This window comes from Peromyscus californicus, unplaced genomic scaffold, assembly GCF_007827085.1.
Source record: "Peromyscus californicus insignis strain IS unplaced genomic scaffold, ASM782708v3 Scaffold_6__1_contigs__length_162567912, whole genome shotgun sequence".
NCBI classification, from domain to species: Eukaryota; Metazoa; Chordata; class Mammalia; order Rodentia; family Cricetidae; genus Peromyscus; species Peromyscus californicus.
Window position 1 is genome coordinate 43,780,329 of NW_026294584.1, and position 18,891 is coordinate 43,799,219.

The 18,891-nt window shown below is 37.2% G+C and overlaps 1 protein-coding gene across 2 annotated transcripts in view; it reads right to left on the minus strand.

The window, feature by feature from the left end:
• Positions 1-18,891, minus strand: part of Copg2 (COPI coat complex subunit gamma 2) — a 123,742-nt gene that overhangs the window by 53,569 nt on the left and 51,282 nt on the right. For both annotated transcript variants that reach the window (XM_052719304.1, XM_052719303.1), the window contains 3 exons: positions 4,830-4,963; positions 4,146-4,213; positions 2,690-2,878 (listed from right to left, as the gene is read on the minus strand). In XM_052719304.1, coding sequence (XP_052575264.1) covers positions 2,690-2,878; positions 4,146-4,213; positions 4,830-4,963 — 391 coding nt within the window. The remainder of the gene's footprint in view (positions 1-2,689; positions 2,879-4,145; positions 4,214-4,829; positions 4,964-18,891) is intronic.

Consider the following 18,891-nt stretch of genomic DNA (forward strand, 5'->3'; position numbering starts at 1 on the left):
CTTTTTATTATAAAACTTCATGCAGTCACAGAAATCAATAACTAAAAAATTGAGAAAATCACTGATGATACTGAAAAGTACACTGAGTTCTAAATAACTTAATGAGGATTTGTTTTATAAGGTTAAAAAGATAGCAAAATTAGTAATGAGGAGAGAGTCTACCAATTAAAGAATATAGCTTAACAATTAAAATTATTATCACATTTTTCTAGCTTTCTTATGGCATGTTTCAGACTACTTATTAAAATTCATATTTAACAAAGTATTATAAAAAACAATGCTTATACACTTATTTCATAGTTTGTTTAAAAGATTTCCATAATTTGAATTTCTTTTATATACCTCTTTCCTGCCTGATCATGTCTTTTGTAGCCTTCCTTTGTTTCTCTCCTGATATCTTTACCATTTCCTTATTTTTCTTCAGTTTACTAATGTAGCCCCAAATAATACATATACATATACCTATGTAAGTTTTGCTTACTCTGGTATTTACATGACTGCTATCCATTTTGTATATTACCTGCAACTTGCCCAATATGTTTATAAGTAATGCACACAACTGAAATAATCTCACAGTTCAAAAAGTGAAATTGTAGGATTCTCTCTTCTTTTTTTTCTTTCTAGTCAGACCTGGCAGCAACTATAATCTCTATTCTTGGAAAGCTGGAGTATCAAGACTGTGAATCTAAGACCAGCTCAGCCTACCTAGTAAGAACCTGACTCAAAAAGAAAAAAATAAAAACAAGTATTTAAAAAATCACTTTTATTAGACTTTTTTTTGTTTAATTCTACAAGTAGTTGTACACAAGATAAATAAATATTTCTAATAATTCATATCCTGGCCATCAAGTTTTTAGAGTGCTTTAATTTTCAATCTTTCTAAACATTTTTCATTTTCTAAAACTGAAGCCAGTAGACTACTACCCAATTTTGGTTGCATTCTGCTTGACTGTTTTTTCAGACAAGAGTCTATTTACCCAGGATGTCCTAGAACTTGTTTGTAGCTCAGGCTGGCCAAAATTCATGATGCTTCTGCCCCAGCCTTCCAGGTATTAGGATTATAGACACATGCCACTGTTCCACACTTATATTCTATTTTTGTAGGATTTGAAAGCTATGATGGTTTTAGAATTTTTTGGGTTTTTTTTTTTTTTTTTTTTGGTTTTTTTAGACAGGGTTTCTCTGTGTAGCTTTGCGCCTTTCTTGGAACTCACTCTGTAGCCCAAGCTGGCCTCAAACTCACAGAGATCCACCTGCCTCTGCCTCCCGAGTACTGGGATTAAAGGAATGCGCCACCACCGCCCGGCAGTTTTAGAGTTTTTAAAGAATTATTAAGAATAAAAATAAAGAATATGTAAATAGATAATTTCAGGAGCTTAGATTATCTATAGTATTTATTTTACAGTCATTTAGAGAAGTTTACCAACTTCCATTCTAAAACATTATCCTTACCAATACACTTTCCCTACCATTCCAATTTATTTTGGCAAACAGCTGCAACACAATTATTACACTCCAAAGTTTTAATATGTCTACTTTTGTTTATTTTTTTCATATTACGTAGAGAGTAACAGTCCCTTGTGCTATATGGCTGAGCATTAAGAAAGAATGACATGGTCTTCTTTCTCTTTCTTTACACTAAAACTTATTGTCCTTTGATCATTTCTAATACACTGTCACTGGTTGTACTCAGCACTTTATTAGAAGTGCTAGCTGTTTTAATAAGGAAAGAAAAAAGGAAGGAAAGATCTTTGGGTTCAAAATAAGGAAACCTCATTTATACAAGATATTATTATTTATACAGATAATTTCAAACAATATAGGCAATAAGGGAATTCAGCAAGGTCACATGATACCAAGCAAATATGAAAAAATTAAAAGAAAAATAGTTTCACACATTAGTAGTAAATAATTATTTGATTATTTGATTTTCAAATAAAGACACCATGGTGGTTTGAATAGGAATGGCCCCCATAGACTCAGGTGTTTGAATGCTTGGCAAATAGGGAATGGTACTATTAGGAGGTGTGTGGCCTTGTTGGAATAGGTGTGGTCTTGTTGGAGGAAGTGTATTACTGTGGAGGCAGGCTTTGAGGTCTCATATGCTCAAATTGTGTCCAGTGTGGCACACAGTCTCCTTCTGCAGCCTATGGACTAAGATGTAAAACTCTCAGCTCCTTCTCCAGCACCTCATCTGTCTGTATGCCACCGTGCTTCTTGCCATATGATAATGGAACCTCTGAAACTGTAAGCTAGCCCCCATTAAATGTTTTCCTTCATAAGAGTTGCCGTGGTCATGGTGTGTCTTCACAGCAAAAAAAAAAAAAAAACAAAAAAAACCCACAAAACCCTAACTAAGACAGATACTAAAGCACTCCAATAGGGAAAGGAAGTCTTTTTAACTAATTATGTTGATATAACTGGGTTTGAGTATAGGAAAACATTGAACTTATCATACAAACATCAATTCAAGTGATCACAAACCAAAATGTACAAGGTAAACTCATAAAACATTTAGAATAAAACACATCTTTACAACTTGGAGAAAGATAAAAGCTATTTATATAGGATACAGCAATATCTAGGAAGGAAAAGAATGACAGCTCAGACTTCACAAAAAGTAAGACCTTCTCAAAAGATACTGTTAAGGCAAGCTATTGACCAAGGCAAAGCTTGTTTAAATTCTTACCTTGAACTCATCTGAGATTTCAGATACAAAAGAAGCTATCTGCTTCATAAGCCTGTCCACACTGCTCTCACTTCCTGTTTTGAGCAATGTAGTAATGGCCAGTGTAGCAATGCTTCTGTTTGAGTCTGTGATTAAGTTTTCTAAGTCCAGGTTGCAGGCAGTCACAGCAGAGGGGTGCTTCATTGCCACCTTGTAGAAGGTAGTGAGAAAAAAAAAAGTAAAGCACATTGTTTTTGATAAAGGCCAGAACCTAAACTTTAATTAAGGTAAGTGACAATCTAAAGGGAACAGTGTAGGCCAAAGTAATCCTTTCAGATCAGGTGTGGCGAATGCCTACAACCTCAGCACCTGAGAGCTGAAGGTAGAAGGACCAGGAGTTCAGTGTCATTTATGGCCACTCAGCAAGTCCCAGGCCAGCCCGGGCTACCTGACACCATCTCAACTCCCTGCCCAAAGTAATTGTTTTTTAACTAACAAGGTTTCACTTGATAAATGAATAATGGCCACAATAAGGTATAGTACTCTCCTTTGTTAACCTCTCCCATGTAGCCTTAATAACAATATCAGTCTCTTTTATTATAGGTGTCCTGTTATCTCCTTACAGTTTCTGTGTTCATGAACGTCTCTTCTACTAAACATTAGAACTCTGAGAAAAAGATCTATTATGGTAAATGCTGATCAACAAAAAGTTCTGTCACTTTAAAGCACTCCTGCAATTAAACAAATTCCTGCCAAACTGGAGTGCCCACCGTTGCTAAACTATGTCAGTCATTCTGCATTGATGCTGTCCATCTCTCTGTCTATCCCACATTGGCACAGATCATAGATCTGCAGATCATTATCAGTAAAACTCATTCAACAGGAAAAGATGACCCAGACTAATGAAAATTTTTCATTTATCCATGTATCAAAGAATCATATGCTTTGTGCAGAAATCTTTGTGTATTTTAATGGTTGGGTGCTGCTTCGGGTCCACTGGAGTTGTTATAAGAGATAGCATCAGATTATATAACCTCTCTAAAATTCACAAATGTGAATTCTAAGACACAACTAGTTTCAAGATTAGAGATGAGGAACTGATAAAACTGTTCAATCTTTGTATTGTTTTGTATGATTTTCATTAACCACAAGTGGCTATAAGCATAGGTAGCATGATTAGAGTGACTAAGAAACTGAGTCCCTTACTTAATCTTAATAAACTTAAATTGGCACTTGTGAATGGACTTCATATTGAACATCGTAACTCTTGAACATAAAGTGCTCAGAAATTAAAAATGAATTGTAATCTTCCATGAACTAACAATATAAATGGCTACAACTAAGGTCACAAGCACAAATAAGTACACATGTGAAGCCTATAGATCATATATGCTAAGCTTGAAGAGAAAGCCAAATGCTCTGTATTTAATGTTTCTGAATTAAACATATAAGTCTATATTATCAGCAGGATACCTACTTTGTTCAAGGTCCTCACAGCTGCATATCTCAAGGCTGGCTTAGGAGAGCTACAGAAAAGTTGAAGAACTGGAAAAAGGGAAACAGAAAAGTCACTGTGGATCCCACTCACCATATAGCTGAAAATTACAATGTGTAATGAATCATGTTCATTGTGTGTATCAGGAAATAGATCACAGCATCAAACCTCCATGTGAATGAACAATAATATCATCAAAAATAGGAAAAAAAAAAAAAGCACTGTTTGTTCAGATATAAAAACTTCAATAGAGCTGGGCGGTGGTGGCGCACGCCTTTAATCCCAGCACTCGGGAGGCAGAGCCAGGCGGATCTCTGTGAGTTTGAGGCCAGCCTGGTCTCCAAAGCGAGTTCCAGGAAAGGCGCAAAGCTACACAGAGAAACCCTGCCTCGAAAAACCAAAAAAAAAAAAAAAAACTTCAATAGAAAACAAGGTTTGCTTTTCCACTCTATGAATTAATATCCCAATTTAAATAAGAGAAACAGTGCTAGTTATGAAAGCAAATGTGTTTTCTAAACATTAAAGAAAACTGCAATCATTAACAAGGATCTTTATTCACTGAGCAATCTTGGCCCTAAACGCCACTCTTACTGACCACTCTGCAGACCCACTGATTTAAAGAAACGTAAGAACATAAACAGAGGACAGCTATCAGACACAACTGACCTGAGACGGCAGGCGCCAACTCTCTTGCAGTACAGTTGGGAAGATGAATAATGGCAGAGGCAGCTTCGTAAATAACCATTTCATGCTTATTTCGCAAGCAGCTCTCAATGAAATCAAAGAGTGGACTGTCATGACTGCCAATAAATACATATAGACCATGTTTACATATCAAAAAGCAGGATATATGCACAATGGTTAAAAGCACAGGCAGAATGAGATATACTTCTGGAACACTGGATAAAAGATCACTGAAGATTCACTTCTTTAAAAAGCAATGAAAATTTGTCAAAACTAGTTTCTTCAGAACTTTAAAATTTAACCCAGTGAGCAATTACTGAAGAAAACTAAGAGATCTTAGAATGGTGAGCTTTCTGGTGCTTTAACTTGCTGGAGTCTCAATTTCCATCCTTCCTTCCTGGGATCACTGTAGCTCTGGAAACCAGCAGCCTCATAACCACTGAACCTGTGAAAGCCAGCAGCCTCAGAGAATTGGTTTAATATCAGTCAAATCAATTCATGTTACATATCACACTAAAAATATAAAATATGAAAACTACATAATTATTATTCTAACCAAAGAATCATGATGCATACAAAGAGACAGTAAAATACTGCCCAAACACAAGAATAAAAGTAGTCACCAGCAATTACTCCTGAGAAAGCCTAGATATCAGCCTTATAGACAAACACTTTGAGTCAACTCACACAAACATGTACAAAGGACTAAAGGAAACTACATCTAAAGATTAAATCAATCTATAACTATGAGAGATTAAAACTAATTAAAAGCCAGAGATTTGGAAAAAGCAATGACTGTTCATAAAACATTAATCAAGGAGGTTTGTTGTGGAATACTGAGCTATGTAAAGATGTGTTACATTTGTTTATGCTGCAGAACATTACTTTAATTATGTACAGGTGTGTTACATTTGTTTTTGCTGCCTTTGTTAATGCTGTAAAGACGTGTTACATTTGTTTCTGTTGCATTTGTTTAATTATGTAAGATGTGTTGCTGTTTCACCTTGCCCCCTAAGGCACTTGATTGACCTAATAAAAAGCTGAATGACCAATAGCCAGGCAGAAGAGGGGGGTGAGGCTGGTGGGCAGAGAGAATAAATAGAAGGAGCAATCTAGGTTCGAAGAGAATGAGAGGAAGAGAAGAAGGAAGAGGATGGAGAGGAAGAGGATGGAGAGGAAGAGGGACACGCCTGGGCAGAAGCCAGGCAGCCACCAGCCAGCCAAAGAGACATCAGGAAAGTAAGACATACAGAAAGCAAGAAAGAAAAGGTAAAAGGCCCCAAGGCAAAAGGGAGATAAAGAGAAACAAGTTAACTGAAGTTAAAAGAGCTAGTCAGAAACAAACCTCAGTTGGTCAAGCATTCATAACTAATATTAAGTCTCCATGTCATGATTTGGGAGTTGGTTGGTGGCTCAAAAGATTGCAAATGTGCAAATGTGCACGATGGATGAAAGAGCCAGAAAACTGATGTAACCAGCAAAGGGAAATAAAACAAAAAACAAACAAACAAACAAAACAGGAAGAAATGAACAAGGTTTGGAGCCCATGAAGCATGAGCAAATATGTCAACTCCATGTAATTAAGAGTCTCCTAAGAAAAGAGACAAGGGGGCAAAATATTTGAAGAAATAATGACTGAAAACCTCCAGATTGATTGATCAAAATCAAGTCTACAGGCCACAGAAGCTCAACAAATCTCAAACAGGATAAATACATATTGATACAATGTTGTTGAAGTATTAAGTAAATAAAAAATTCTGACAGCAACAGGGTAAAAAACAAAACAACTCATCACACTTCGGAGAAATCAATACAATTATACAATTAATGGCTGACTTTGGGGACTTCACCCTTTGTACAGCACCAGCCTGCCTCACTGCCAGCTCCCCTCCCAGCTTGAATATTAGAGGACACAGAAAGAAGCTTGTCTAATTCATTCATTCATTCATTCATTCATTCATTCATTCATTCTTTCTTTCTGCTGTTCTCCTTTCCTTAATTTTACTCTTTATAATATTTTATGCATCTTTATATTTTTCTTTTTCTGATATTTTATTTACACCTTTTTGTTTCTGTTCCTCTTAGTTTTATCCAGTTTTCCCCCTATATTTTATAATCTGATTTTTTTAAATGCTGCTATCTGTTCCTCTCACATCCTGTCCCTTTTTCTTTTCATTAAACCTTGTTTCATTCCTTTCTCTTTACCCTCTCCTTTACTTCATTCATCATTCTTTTTTTTTTGTTTTGTTTTGTTTTTTGAGACAGGGTTTCTCTGTGTAGCTTTGGAGCCTGTCCTGGAACTTGCTCTGTAGACCAGGCTGGCTTTGAACTCACAGAGATCTGCCTGGCTCTGCCTCCCGAGTGTTGGGATTAAAAGTGTGTGCCACCACCGCCCAGCCTCATCATTACTTTTGCCTTTACTAATTTTTAAATTCATAATTTTATTCTACATTATTTTTACTATTTTCTTTTCTATTGCCACTTATGATGTAGTAATGACTTTAATGTATTTTAACTATATTTCTTCTAAAGATTTACTTTACTCTAAATTATGTGTATGTGTGGATATGTGGGTATGTGCATATAAGTGTAGGTGTGCAGAGGTCAGAGGCACTGGATCTCCTGAAAGCAGACTTACAGGCAATTGTGAGCTGCCTGACATGGATGCTGGGAACCAACTCTTCTTCTGGAAGAGCAGTGGTCCATGTTCTGAAACACTGAGCCATCTCTCCAGCCCCTTTTAACCGTATTTTTATATGGGATCTATTTTTGTGTTAATGCTATTATCAGAGTTTTTTTTTCCTTTGTGAGTAGAGACTTTAAGAGAAGGCTGTTCACTAAGAACTCACTACAAAAGGAACAAACATCTCAACAGACACATAACCTGAATCACAAACATGAAAAGGCAAAGTAGTGTGGCTCCTCTAAAGTCTGCAACTCTTGATAATTGAACCTAAAGATATTGAAATAGTTAAAAAGTCAGAAATAGTTCAAAAGTCTGCTTTTAAAAATGATTGGTGAGGGTCTGTTAAAATGGGATTGTGGGTAAGAGCTTTGGTTTTGTAACCATGAGGACCTGAGTTAGAACCCCTGGCACCCACATAAAAAGCCAAGCATGGCTGCACATACCAGGACTGGGGAGTAGAGACACCCTTTGGGAGCTTCTGGTTCAATGAAAGATCCTGTGTCAAAGAAGTAAGGTGAAGAGTGATAGAGGAAGACATTTGACATCTTGTTCTTGGCTTCTGCATACATACTCATACTCTCATATTCATGTGCTTGGAAAATACACACACACACACACACACACACACACACACACACACACACGCACGCGCGTGCACGCAGAGAGAGGAGGGTGGAAATAAGGTTCAAATGATAGATGAGTGAAGATGCCAATATGTTACCTGTACAAAAAAATTCAACAACTTGGACTATAAATTCAGTACTTGGGATAAAAAATTCAGCCAAAAACATCTTAAAAATGAAAAACTCCATCAGTCAAGTAAAAACTCTTACTAGAAAGTATCATCAACAGACTAGAGCAGGTGGAAGAAAGCTATTAGGAGCTGATGACAAAGGTAGGAAATCTATATTCAGATAACAGTGACAACAAAATTCAAAAATAATAAAAATAACATTCTAGTGCACCAGTAAGAGACCAAAGGAACCCAAGCCACGGTGCAGAAAGACCCAAAAAGAACAGACCAAAGAGACTGAAAAACTTCTTTATTCAGAGAAGTTATGGCAGAAAACTTCCCAAATCAAGAAACGGCTCAGTGGTCAAGTTCATGTCAAATAATTCATAAACACCTATAACTCTAGTTCCAAGAGATCCAACACCCTCCTCTGGAATCCGTTGGCACTCAGACATACATGTGCTTATACATACCAACAGACACACCCACACATACATATAAATGAGATAAAATACATCTTTAAAAAATAATTTCTTGCCGGGCGGTGGTGGCGCACGCCTTTAATCCCAGCACTCGGGAGGCAGAGCCAGGCGGATCTCTGTGAGTTCCAGGCCAGCCTGGTCTACAAAGCGAGATCCAGGACAGTCACCAAAACTACACAGAGAAACCTTGTCTCAAAAAAATATCATAATGAAATAAAATTAATATCATGAGAAAGTACAGAAGCCACACAAAAACATGGAGATTGAATATGCAAACTATATTTGCTATATACAAAGTATAATTTTTTAAAAATTAAAGAAATCCTAGAATCAAGTGAAAATAAAACTACAATTTATTAGAATTTTTGGTATACAGCAAAGGCAGAAGAGGCAAGCTTATTGAGATGAGTGCCTACATTCACAAGTCAAGAGAATTCTCTGATAGATATCTTAGTGATATACCTCACGGTTTTAGAAACAAACAAGAAAAAAAAACAAAATTAGTAGGTGGAAATAAAAAGAAATAATAGAGTAGGGTAGAAATTAAATGAAATGAAGACCACAAGAAAATCAATGAGCCAGCTGGTGGCACATGCCTTTAATCCCAGCACTTGAGAGGCAGAGGCAGGCAGATCTCTGAGTTTGATGCCAACTTGGTCTACAGAGTGAGTTCTAGGACAGTCAGGGTTACACAGATTTTTTTTTTTTCTAAAAAAAAAAAAAAAAAGACCATCAATGATGCAGTTGCTTTTTTGAAACGATAAACAAGACTGACAAATGCTTAGACAAACTAACCAAAAAGAAAGACTCAATAACATCAGAGGCGAAAGGGGTGAAGAAAACCCATAGGAAATGAATTCTTGACAAAGGTGCCTATTAGAGGAAAGTACCTATTGGAGGAAAAAGTGCCTCAGCCACAAATGGTGTTAGGGAACTGGATGTGCACGTGGCAAAGACTGAAACACAATCTTCATCTCTCATCTTGTACAAAAATCAACTCAAAATGGACTAAAAGGTCTTAATATAAGACATGAAACTTTGAACCTATGAAAGGAAAATATAAACATTTCAAGATACAGGGACAAGCATCAACTTTGAGTAAGACTCAAACAACTCAGGAAATATCAGCTAGGCCTGTCAAAGATCAAATCAAGTTCGCGCACAGCAAAGGAAACAACAACCTGAAAAGACAGCCTACAGGATGGGAGGTAATCTTCCTTAGCTACTCATTAGGCAGGGCACTAATAACTAGAATAAAGAGCTGAAAAAATTAAATGAGTAAATGAACTGAGCAGAGAGTTCTCAAAAGCAGTATAAATGGCCAATACATCTATTAAATATTTAACCATCCTTAGTCGTCACTGATCACAAATGAAACTACACTGAAATCCCCAATCAGAATAGTTGTATCATAAGAAAACAAATGAAACAAATGCAGGTGAGGATGCAGAGATAAAGGCACCCTTAGACACTGCTAGAACTGTAAATCAGTACAGCCACTATGGAAATCAACATGGTGGTTCCTCAAAAAACTATAAAGTTATACGACTGCTGAGTATGTTTCTGGATGAATCTGTGCCAGCATACTATAGGTACTTGCACACTCATTCATAGCAAATAGATAATAAATATGTATTATACAACATACTACATTACATGTAATATAAAATATAATAGTAATCATAGTAAAACAAAATTGGTTATTAGAAAAAAATCAAATGTTAAATACTACATTAATACCCATTTACTACTACAAACAACAACAACAATATTAAGAGAAACAACCAGAGGTGCTGTGGGATAATGCTTTTGTACACTGGTTTAATAAAACACTGACTGGACAGTAGCCAGGCAGGAAGTATAGGTGGCATAAGCAGACAAGAAGAATTCTAGGAAGAGGAAGGCTGAGTCAGGAGTCGTCAACCAGACACAGAGGAAGCAAGATGTGAAGACAGAACTGAGAAAAGGTACCAAGCCACGTGGCTAAACACAAATAAGAATTATGGGTTAATTTAAGTGTAGGAACTGGTCAGTAATAAGCCTGAGCTAATGGTCAAGCAATTACAATTAATATAAGCCTCTGTGTGTTTACTTGGGGGATGCAAGTGGGAGAGATTTGTCCCAGGCGGGACACAGGAAAACTTCCAACTACATAGAGGGCATGGCCTCAATTGGATAAGTAGATCTTTAAAGATCTACAACTACTATCAAGCTTAATGGTTTCCCTGGAAAACTGCAGGCAGACAAAGAAGCCTTCTTTCAGCATTTCTACACACTATTGTACTAAAGACCTGAGCCAGTGAAAAAGACAAAGTCCAAAACACAGAAGTTAGTCTAGAAACAAAGAAGTGAAACCATATTTGTTCACAAGTGACATGATTTTGTACACAGAAAATCCAAAGACGTACACAGATGCAGAGAGAGAGAGAGAGACAGAGACAGAGAGAGAGAGACAGAGAGAGAGAGCGTGAGGGCGAGCGCAAATGAGCAAGAGCACTAGCTAGGAGTCTAACAAGTTTATAGTCTATAGACTGACATAAAAACTGTATTTCAATGTGCTGCAAAAAGAAATCACTCAGCAATAAAAAGGAGCAAAGATTCATGCTGTAATAAAGTAAACCTCTAAATATTAGGCTAAATGAAAACAGCATGAATATGACACTATTTATAGGAAATGTTTATACAGGCAAAATTTAAAGAGACAAAAGGCAGCTCAAGGGCTGAGGAACTAATGACAGATGAAAGTGATGGAAACATTCTACAGACAGCTGTGCTGATGGTGGTGCAGCCGGATAAGCTTACCAATAAATTATACAATTGTATGCTTACAGTGAGTGGATTTTATCATCTGTAAATTAATCTCAATGAAATTGTTCAACAATACCCAATACTGAGCTGGGTATGGTTGGCTAACACCTACAATCTCAGCACTTGGAAAGCGGAGGCAGTAGAATTATTGTGAGTCCCAGGTAAGCCTGGGCTATAAAATGAAACCCTAATTTAAAAAACAAACATACACTGGGTGGCGGGGATGCACACCTTTAATCCCAGCACTCGGGAGGCAGAGCCAGGCAGATCTCTGTGAGCTCGAGGACAGCCTGGTCTACAGAGTTGAGATCCAGGACAGGCACCAAAGCTATATATAGAGAAACCCTGTCTCTAAAAACCAAAACAAAAACAACAACAAAAACCCCAAACATATTATATTAGTTGATCAAAATTTAAACTATGAAAATCTTTTCATATATAACATTGCTGAGAAGGAAGCCTAGTTGTCCTAAACAAACAAAAAATTCATATTCATTTACTAAAAGTTATCAAGAGGTACCAAAACAAACTATTTAAAAAGTTTTTGTTTATCATTATTACTAGTGTGTGTGGATACTGTGTGTGGGGGGAGAATAAATTAATGTGGGTGTGCATGTGTGGAGATTAGAGAACCGTGTCTGGAGTTGGTGCTCTCTCTCCATTATGGGTTCCGGGAACTGAACTAAAAGGCTTGCCTGGCGAGTGCTTTTACCCACTAAGCCGTCTCATCATCTGCTGCCTTGCTATCTTATACTCTACAGAGCTGGTAAACCTAGATTATGTTCTTTTAAGTATTTGCAGTGTTCCTTTATATGGATCTTTCTTTCTTATTCCTAAGTACCCAAGGAAACTGCTTTCAATCCCCATTAACCAACTAGGACTGACTTCTATCAATCAACTGTATAATTTACAATAGTTCTTAACCACATGCTCTCTTATAACAACACTATAATTTTTTAAATTTCTTTTGGGGGAGGTAGTTCTTTTTGGTTTTTGTTTGTTTGTTTTGTTTTCAAGACAGGGTTTCTTTGTGTAGCCTTGGCTATCTTGGAACTAGCTCTATAGACCAGGCCAGCCTCAAACTTACAGAGATCTACCTGCCTCTGCCTCCCAAGTGCTGAGATTAAAGTGGAGGTAGTTCTTCAAGGTCTATAGCCCATGCTGGCCTCAAACTTACACTCCTCTTGCCTCTTCTGCCTGAGTGCTGGCATTACAGGCATGAGCCATCATACCCAGCTTGCATTTTAATAGTGAATAAATTAAATGTGATCCCTACCTTTTAATATTACCCTCATAAATTCTACTATATTCAAAATATTATTCAAGAAACTAGCAGAAAGTCTTACATCCAGTAGCCCTAAAACAGTTTCCAATATCCTGTTGGATACTGTCCTGGTTTGCTTTCTATTGCTGTGATAAAACACTGACCAAAAGCAACTTGGGAAGAGTTTATCTCATCTTACACTTCCAAAAGTCCAACACTTAGACTACTTTGTAAGCTCCAAGCCAGTGAAAGACTGGTCTTAGTTAGGGTTTCTATTGCTGTGAAGAGACACCATGACTATGGCAACTCTTATAAAGGAAAACATGGGGTTGGGGATTTAGCTCAGTGGTAGAGCGCTTGCCTAGCAAGCACAAGGCACTGGTCCTCAGCTCCAAAATAAATAAATAAATAAATAAATAAATAAATAAATAAATAAATAAATAAATAAATAAATAAATAAAGGAAAACATTTAATTGGGACTGGCTTGCATTTTCAGAGGTTTAGTCTGTTATTGTGATGAAAAGAAGCATGGTGGCATGCAGGCAGACATGGTGGAGAAGGAGCTAAGAGTTCTACATCTTGATCTACAGGCATAGCTTGAGCATATGAGACCTCAAAGCTTGCCTCCACAGTGACATACTTCTTCCACAAAGCTACACCTCCTCCAACAAAACCACATCTCCTAATAGTGCCACTCCTTATGAGCCCATGGGGCCATTTTCATTCAAACTGCCACAGACCCTATCTTAAAAAAAAAATCAAGATGGATAGCAGCTGCATGAAGTTGACCTGTAGTCTCCATATGCATGTATACACATATGCATTCATATGAACACACACATATATGCACAAGAAACTATAATCAGTGGGATGTTCTCTTTTTTTTTTTTTTTGGTTTTTCGAGACAGGGTTTCTCTGTGTAGCTTTGCGCCTTTCCTGGAACTCACTTGGTAGCCCAGGCTGGCCTCGAACTCACAGAGATCCGCCTGGCTCTGCCTCCCGAGTGCTGGGATTAAAGGCGTGCGCCACCACCGCCCGGCGTGGGATGTTCTCTTTTATAGAAATGATGTGCTGGGTAATGGTGGCACATGCCTTTAATCCCAGCACTCGGGAGGCTGAGCCAGGAGGATCTCTGTGAGTTCGAGGCCAGCCTGGTCTACAGAGTGAGTTCCAGGACAGCCAGGGCTACACAAAGAAACCCTGTCTCGAAAAACCAATAAAAAAAAAAGAAAAGAAAAAGACAAAGAAAAAAAATTCTTAATAGAAATGATGCTAGTCTTCACATTCACGTTACCATGTTTTTTCTATGAAGCAGTATTTTTCAAAGATGAAGCCAGATGAATAGAATTCATTTCTGATTAAATATTTAAGAATATCTTATAACTAAATTTTCTATATGAGTTTTTTGTTGGCTGCATATTAAAGATATCTCTCAGGATTCAGACATTATAAATAATATAGGAACTGACATCTTGTTTTCTTGTGCATATGTACAAGTATTCCTCTGTGGAATTCTTGAAGAGAAACTTCTGGATTACAGACAAAAAATGTATGTGCTTTTATTTTTTAATAGGCATGCAAATGACCCCCCAAAGTATCTGTTCTGTTTTATACTCCCAGCAATGTTGAGAATATTTACATTCTAGCTAATATTTGATACTATAAAGTATTAAATATGTTGCCAATATGATGATAGCTGGAAATGGTATTTTATTTTGATGTGTATGTTTCTAATTAATGGTGAAGCAAAACTTTTAAAAAATGTCTATTGCAAAATCTTTGTTTTAGTAAACCATTAGCTTTACTTACTGCAGAGTTGTAAAACTGTTTGATTACAATTTGTTTTTATTTTGTTGAGATATGGTCTTGCTATGTAGTCAGGTTGGCCAGCCTCCCAAGTGTTGGGGCTATTGTTGAGATGCCACTATGTCCACCTTCCTTCTTTTCCCTCCGTTCCCTTCCTTCTCCTCTCTACACTGACCTAGAACAAATGGGCAATGGCGGGGCCAGAGCACCCAGCACTACTTCACTCTCTTCTGTTAGAGCTTCCTCCAATGCATCTTATACCTGTTGGATTTATGAGTCCTACTTAGTCATTTGTGTTTGGTTTGCATTTTTAAAATGTCATGCAAACTGGCCATCAAGCTGGATTTCTGCCATGGCCTTCAGAAAGTGAATCAATGGATCAGAGGTGAAAAATTTATTTAGCACCACCAGTCACTGAGATTTATCACTGACTGACGGGGAAACAGCCCCAATGTCATAGTAATTGAGACGCCTGGGAGTAAGAACGCACAGGTATTATGATTTAGAAGGGAAAAAAGTATCCCCAAAAAAAGATCATGGGAAGGCTCATGCTTTATCCCTGATTACTGAGAGGTGACTGAGGGCACTAACTTTAATCAATGGATTCATCCACTGAGTTCACAGTGAATGGACTACTAGGATGGAGGGCATTATTGGAGGAAGTAAGTCAGTAAGGGCATGCCTTTGAACGGCTTGTCCTGGCTGCTTTCTGTGTGACTGACTCCTATTACCATGAACTGAGCTGGTTTTTCCCATGACATACACCCTACCACAATACTGTCTTACCATGCATGGCCCAGAAGCAATGGAGCAACACAACCACAGACTCAAACCTTTCAAACCAAGAGTAAAGAAAATCTTTCTTCTTTTGTTTTCAGATGTTTATCTCAATGATGCAAAGCTAATTAACAAACCAAGTTAGAACTCCTGATAATGTTACAATGGCCTTGATGCAAGTCTCCTAAGAATAAACAAACTTCACTGGAGAGAAAGATAAGTAATCCTTGTTCAGATTAGACAGACACAGAGAGAAATGAGTATAAAAAATAAGGCCCGAAGAAACTCTTGTGCAGAACAAAAGATTTGCCTGAAGCATATCTCTCCATCATTGTAACACTATTCAAGTCAGTCTGGTGGTGGCTCGGGTGCTGCCAATGAGAGCAGTGGGAAACACGAGCCCAGGAATAGACCAAAGCATGTAAGGAAATCTAGTTTTACAATAAAGCTGACATTACACAGCAGTGGACACAGACTCGAATTCAACAAATAACACCAAGTCCACTGGCTTTCTGATGAGGGGAAAGAGTAAGTTGCTATTTTATATCATATCTAGAAAACAAATTCAGATAGGATACAGACCCAAAACATGAAAATAAAAACTAAAATGCTTGAAATAACACAGAAAATATATTTATGAACTTGGGGTTCAAGCAAGACAACAAAAACAGTATTTGTGAACTTGGGGCTCAAGCAAGACAACAATAACAACATTCTTTCAATAAATGATCCATAAACTTAATTGTCTTACATTGAAGTAATTCTTTCTGTTCATCAAAGATATCAGAAAAAGAATAGCCAATCTAAAGTATGGGGGAATGTATCTGTAATATTTATAATCAATCAAGAACTTCTATTATTCACATATTAAGAATTCCTACGAATCAATGGGAAGAGCAGATAATACAATAAAACCACGAGGCAAAATTCAAAAACAGGTGTTTCCATATTAAGGCAATCCAATTGGACAGTAAACTCAGAAACAGAGTGTCAAGAGCATCAATCACCTTTTAAATGTCTGTTTACATCCACAGATAAGGCTACTTTCAGATTTAATGAGAGAAGCTTCTCCTAGCAGTGAATGGAGGTGAATGAAGAGAGACCCTTGGCCACATAAGATGCTAAGAACATTTGAGTGCTCGGACCTAATTAAGGCATTTACACAACTCCCCAAGGTCCAGGGAACACAGCAGAAGAGGGACAAAAAGAATCTAAACTAACAGACAGGGAGAAGAGTGAGAAATACCATCTTTCAAGCATGACAAGGCCATGGAAATCAGATTCACAGCAGTTGAGTCAATAGGCATTGGGCCCACATAACAGGCCCTCCTAACAGGCCCTACCACTTACTTCTGAATTACTGGCAACTAACACAGAATTTGGGAGAATGGGAGGAATAGTATTCAGTTGTTTGTATACCCATGGGTGAGCCCACCTGGTTCTAATGGATAGCTCCAAACTCGTGGTCATAGACAGAAACAGTCCTAGCTAACCACTGCAGGACGCAAAAACAAAACAAAACGTCATGAATATGGGAAAGAGATTTGTAAGTAAGAAAGAAGGCTGACAGGAGCAGCAGGGAATAAGAAAGGGTGTGGGAGAGTTAACCATGAAATTGTCAAAGAACAAAATTTGTTAATAAAACAAATTTTAAAAAACTGTCAAGGTTACACATCAAAACCACAACAACAAAGATGTAAACAATGATGAATAAATAATCTTTTACAAAATAATAGTAAAGCAACAACTATTAGTCTGTTTTACCGTCACTATGACTAATAATGCCCAATGAGAATGACACAGGAAGGAAAGATTTACTGTGGCTTACAGTTTTAGAGAGAACAGTCAATTTCTGCTTGGTCCCATATACTCTGGAAGAAAATGATGACAGGATGTGTATGAGGGAGGAGACTGTTTACCTTATACATCAGGAAGCAGAGAATGAAGAAGGGTCTATGCACCAGGACCTTTAAAAGTATGCTCCAGTAATCTACTTCCTCCAACTAGGCCTCTAACCTCCTCAAGTTTCTAGAACCTCCCAAAATAGCACTACTAGCAATAGATCAAGTTTCAACCCATGGGGAAGAGGGTATTTTGTATTCAGATCATGATATTAGTATACAAAAGAATGAAATTGAACCTCTACTTTATATCATATTAAAAATTACTTCAAGGGGCTGGAGAGAAGGCTCAGTTAAGAGCACTGTCTGCTCTTCCAGAGGATCCAGGTTCAATTCCCAGCACTCACATGGCAGCTCACAAGTGTCTGTAATGCTTGTTCCAGGGAATCTGATATCCTCATGCAGTCATACATACAGGCAAAACACCAATGCACATAAAATGAGAACAATAAATTATTTTAAAAAGTTTTTAAAATTACTTCAAAATGGTTCAAAAACCTAAATTTCTAAGATAAAACTCTAAAATTAATCTTGTGACCTTGGGATTAGGCAATAGGTTTTTTATTTTTTTTTAGGTGTAACACCAAAACCACAAACAAGCAAAAAAAAATGTATAAATCAGACTTGATCAAAATTTAAAATTTCTGTGCATAAAAGAACACTATGAAAAAAGTGAAAAGACATCATAAAGAATGGGAGGAAATATTTGCAAAGTATGTATCTGTAACAGAATCCAATGTAACAAGACAAATAACCTCAACTTTAAATGGGCAAAGATTTTAAACAGAGATTTCTCCAAAGATGATACATAAATGACCAATAAATATGTGAAATATAACAATATCAATAGTAATTAGGGAAATGCAAATTAAAACAAGTAAATTTATACAACCTCTTCATGCTTTCTAGGACAGGTCTACTAAAACAGATAATGATGAAAACTCTAACATATTGCTGATAAAAATGTTATAAGGTATAGCCCCTTTGGAAAACAATTTGGCAGTGCCCTCGTGATGGGGAATATTTTTTTAAGGTGTGTTACTTTTGTTTATGTTGTATTTGTTTAATTCTGTGAAGCTGTGTTACTTTGCCTGTCTAAAACACCTGATGATCTAATAAAGAACTGAATGGCGAATAGCAAAGCAGGAGAAAGGACAGGTGGGACTGGCAGGCAGAGAGAAGATATAGAAGGAGAAATCTGGAGGTAGAAGTATCCAGAGAAGAACTCCAGGGGCCAGTCACCCAGCTACGCAGCAAGCCACAGATTAAGAGTAAGATTTACAGAAGAGAATGGGAAAAGCCCAGAGGCAAAAGGTAGACAGGATAATTTAAGAAAAGCTGGCAAGCAACAAGCCAAGCTAAGGTCAAACATTTATAATTAAGAATAAGCCTCCATGTGTGATTTATTTGGGAGCTGGGTGGTGGCCCCCCCCAAAGAACAAAAAACAAACACCACTACCTTCCAAAGTTAAACACAGAGTTAGACTAGGGGCCTGCAGTTCCTCTCCTAGGTATATCCATAAGAACTAAAAACAGAAACATACATTCATATTAAAAATTATACATGCTGGGCCAGGCATGGTGGT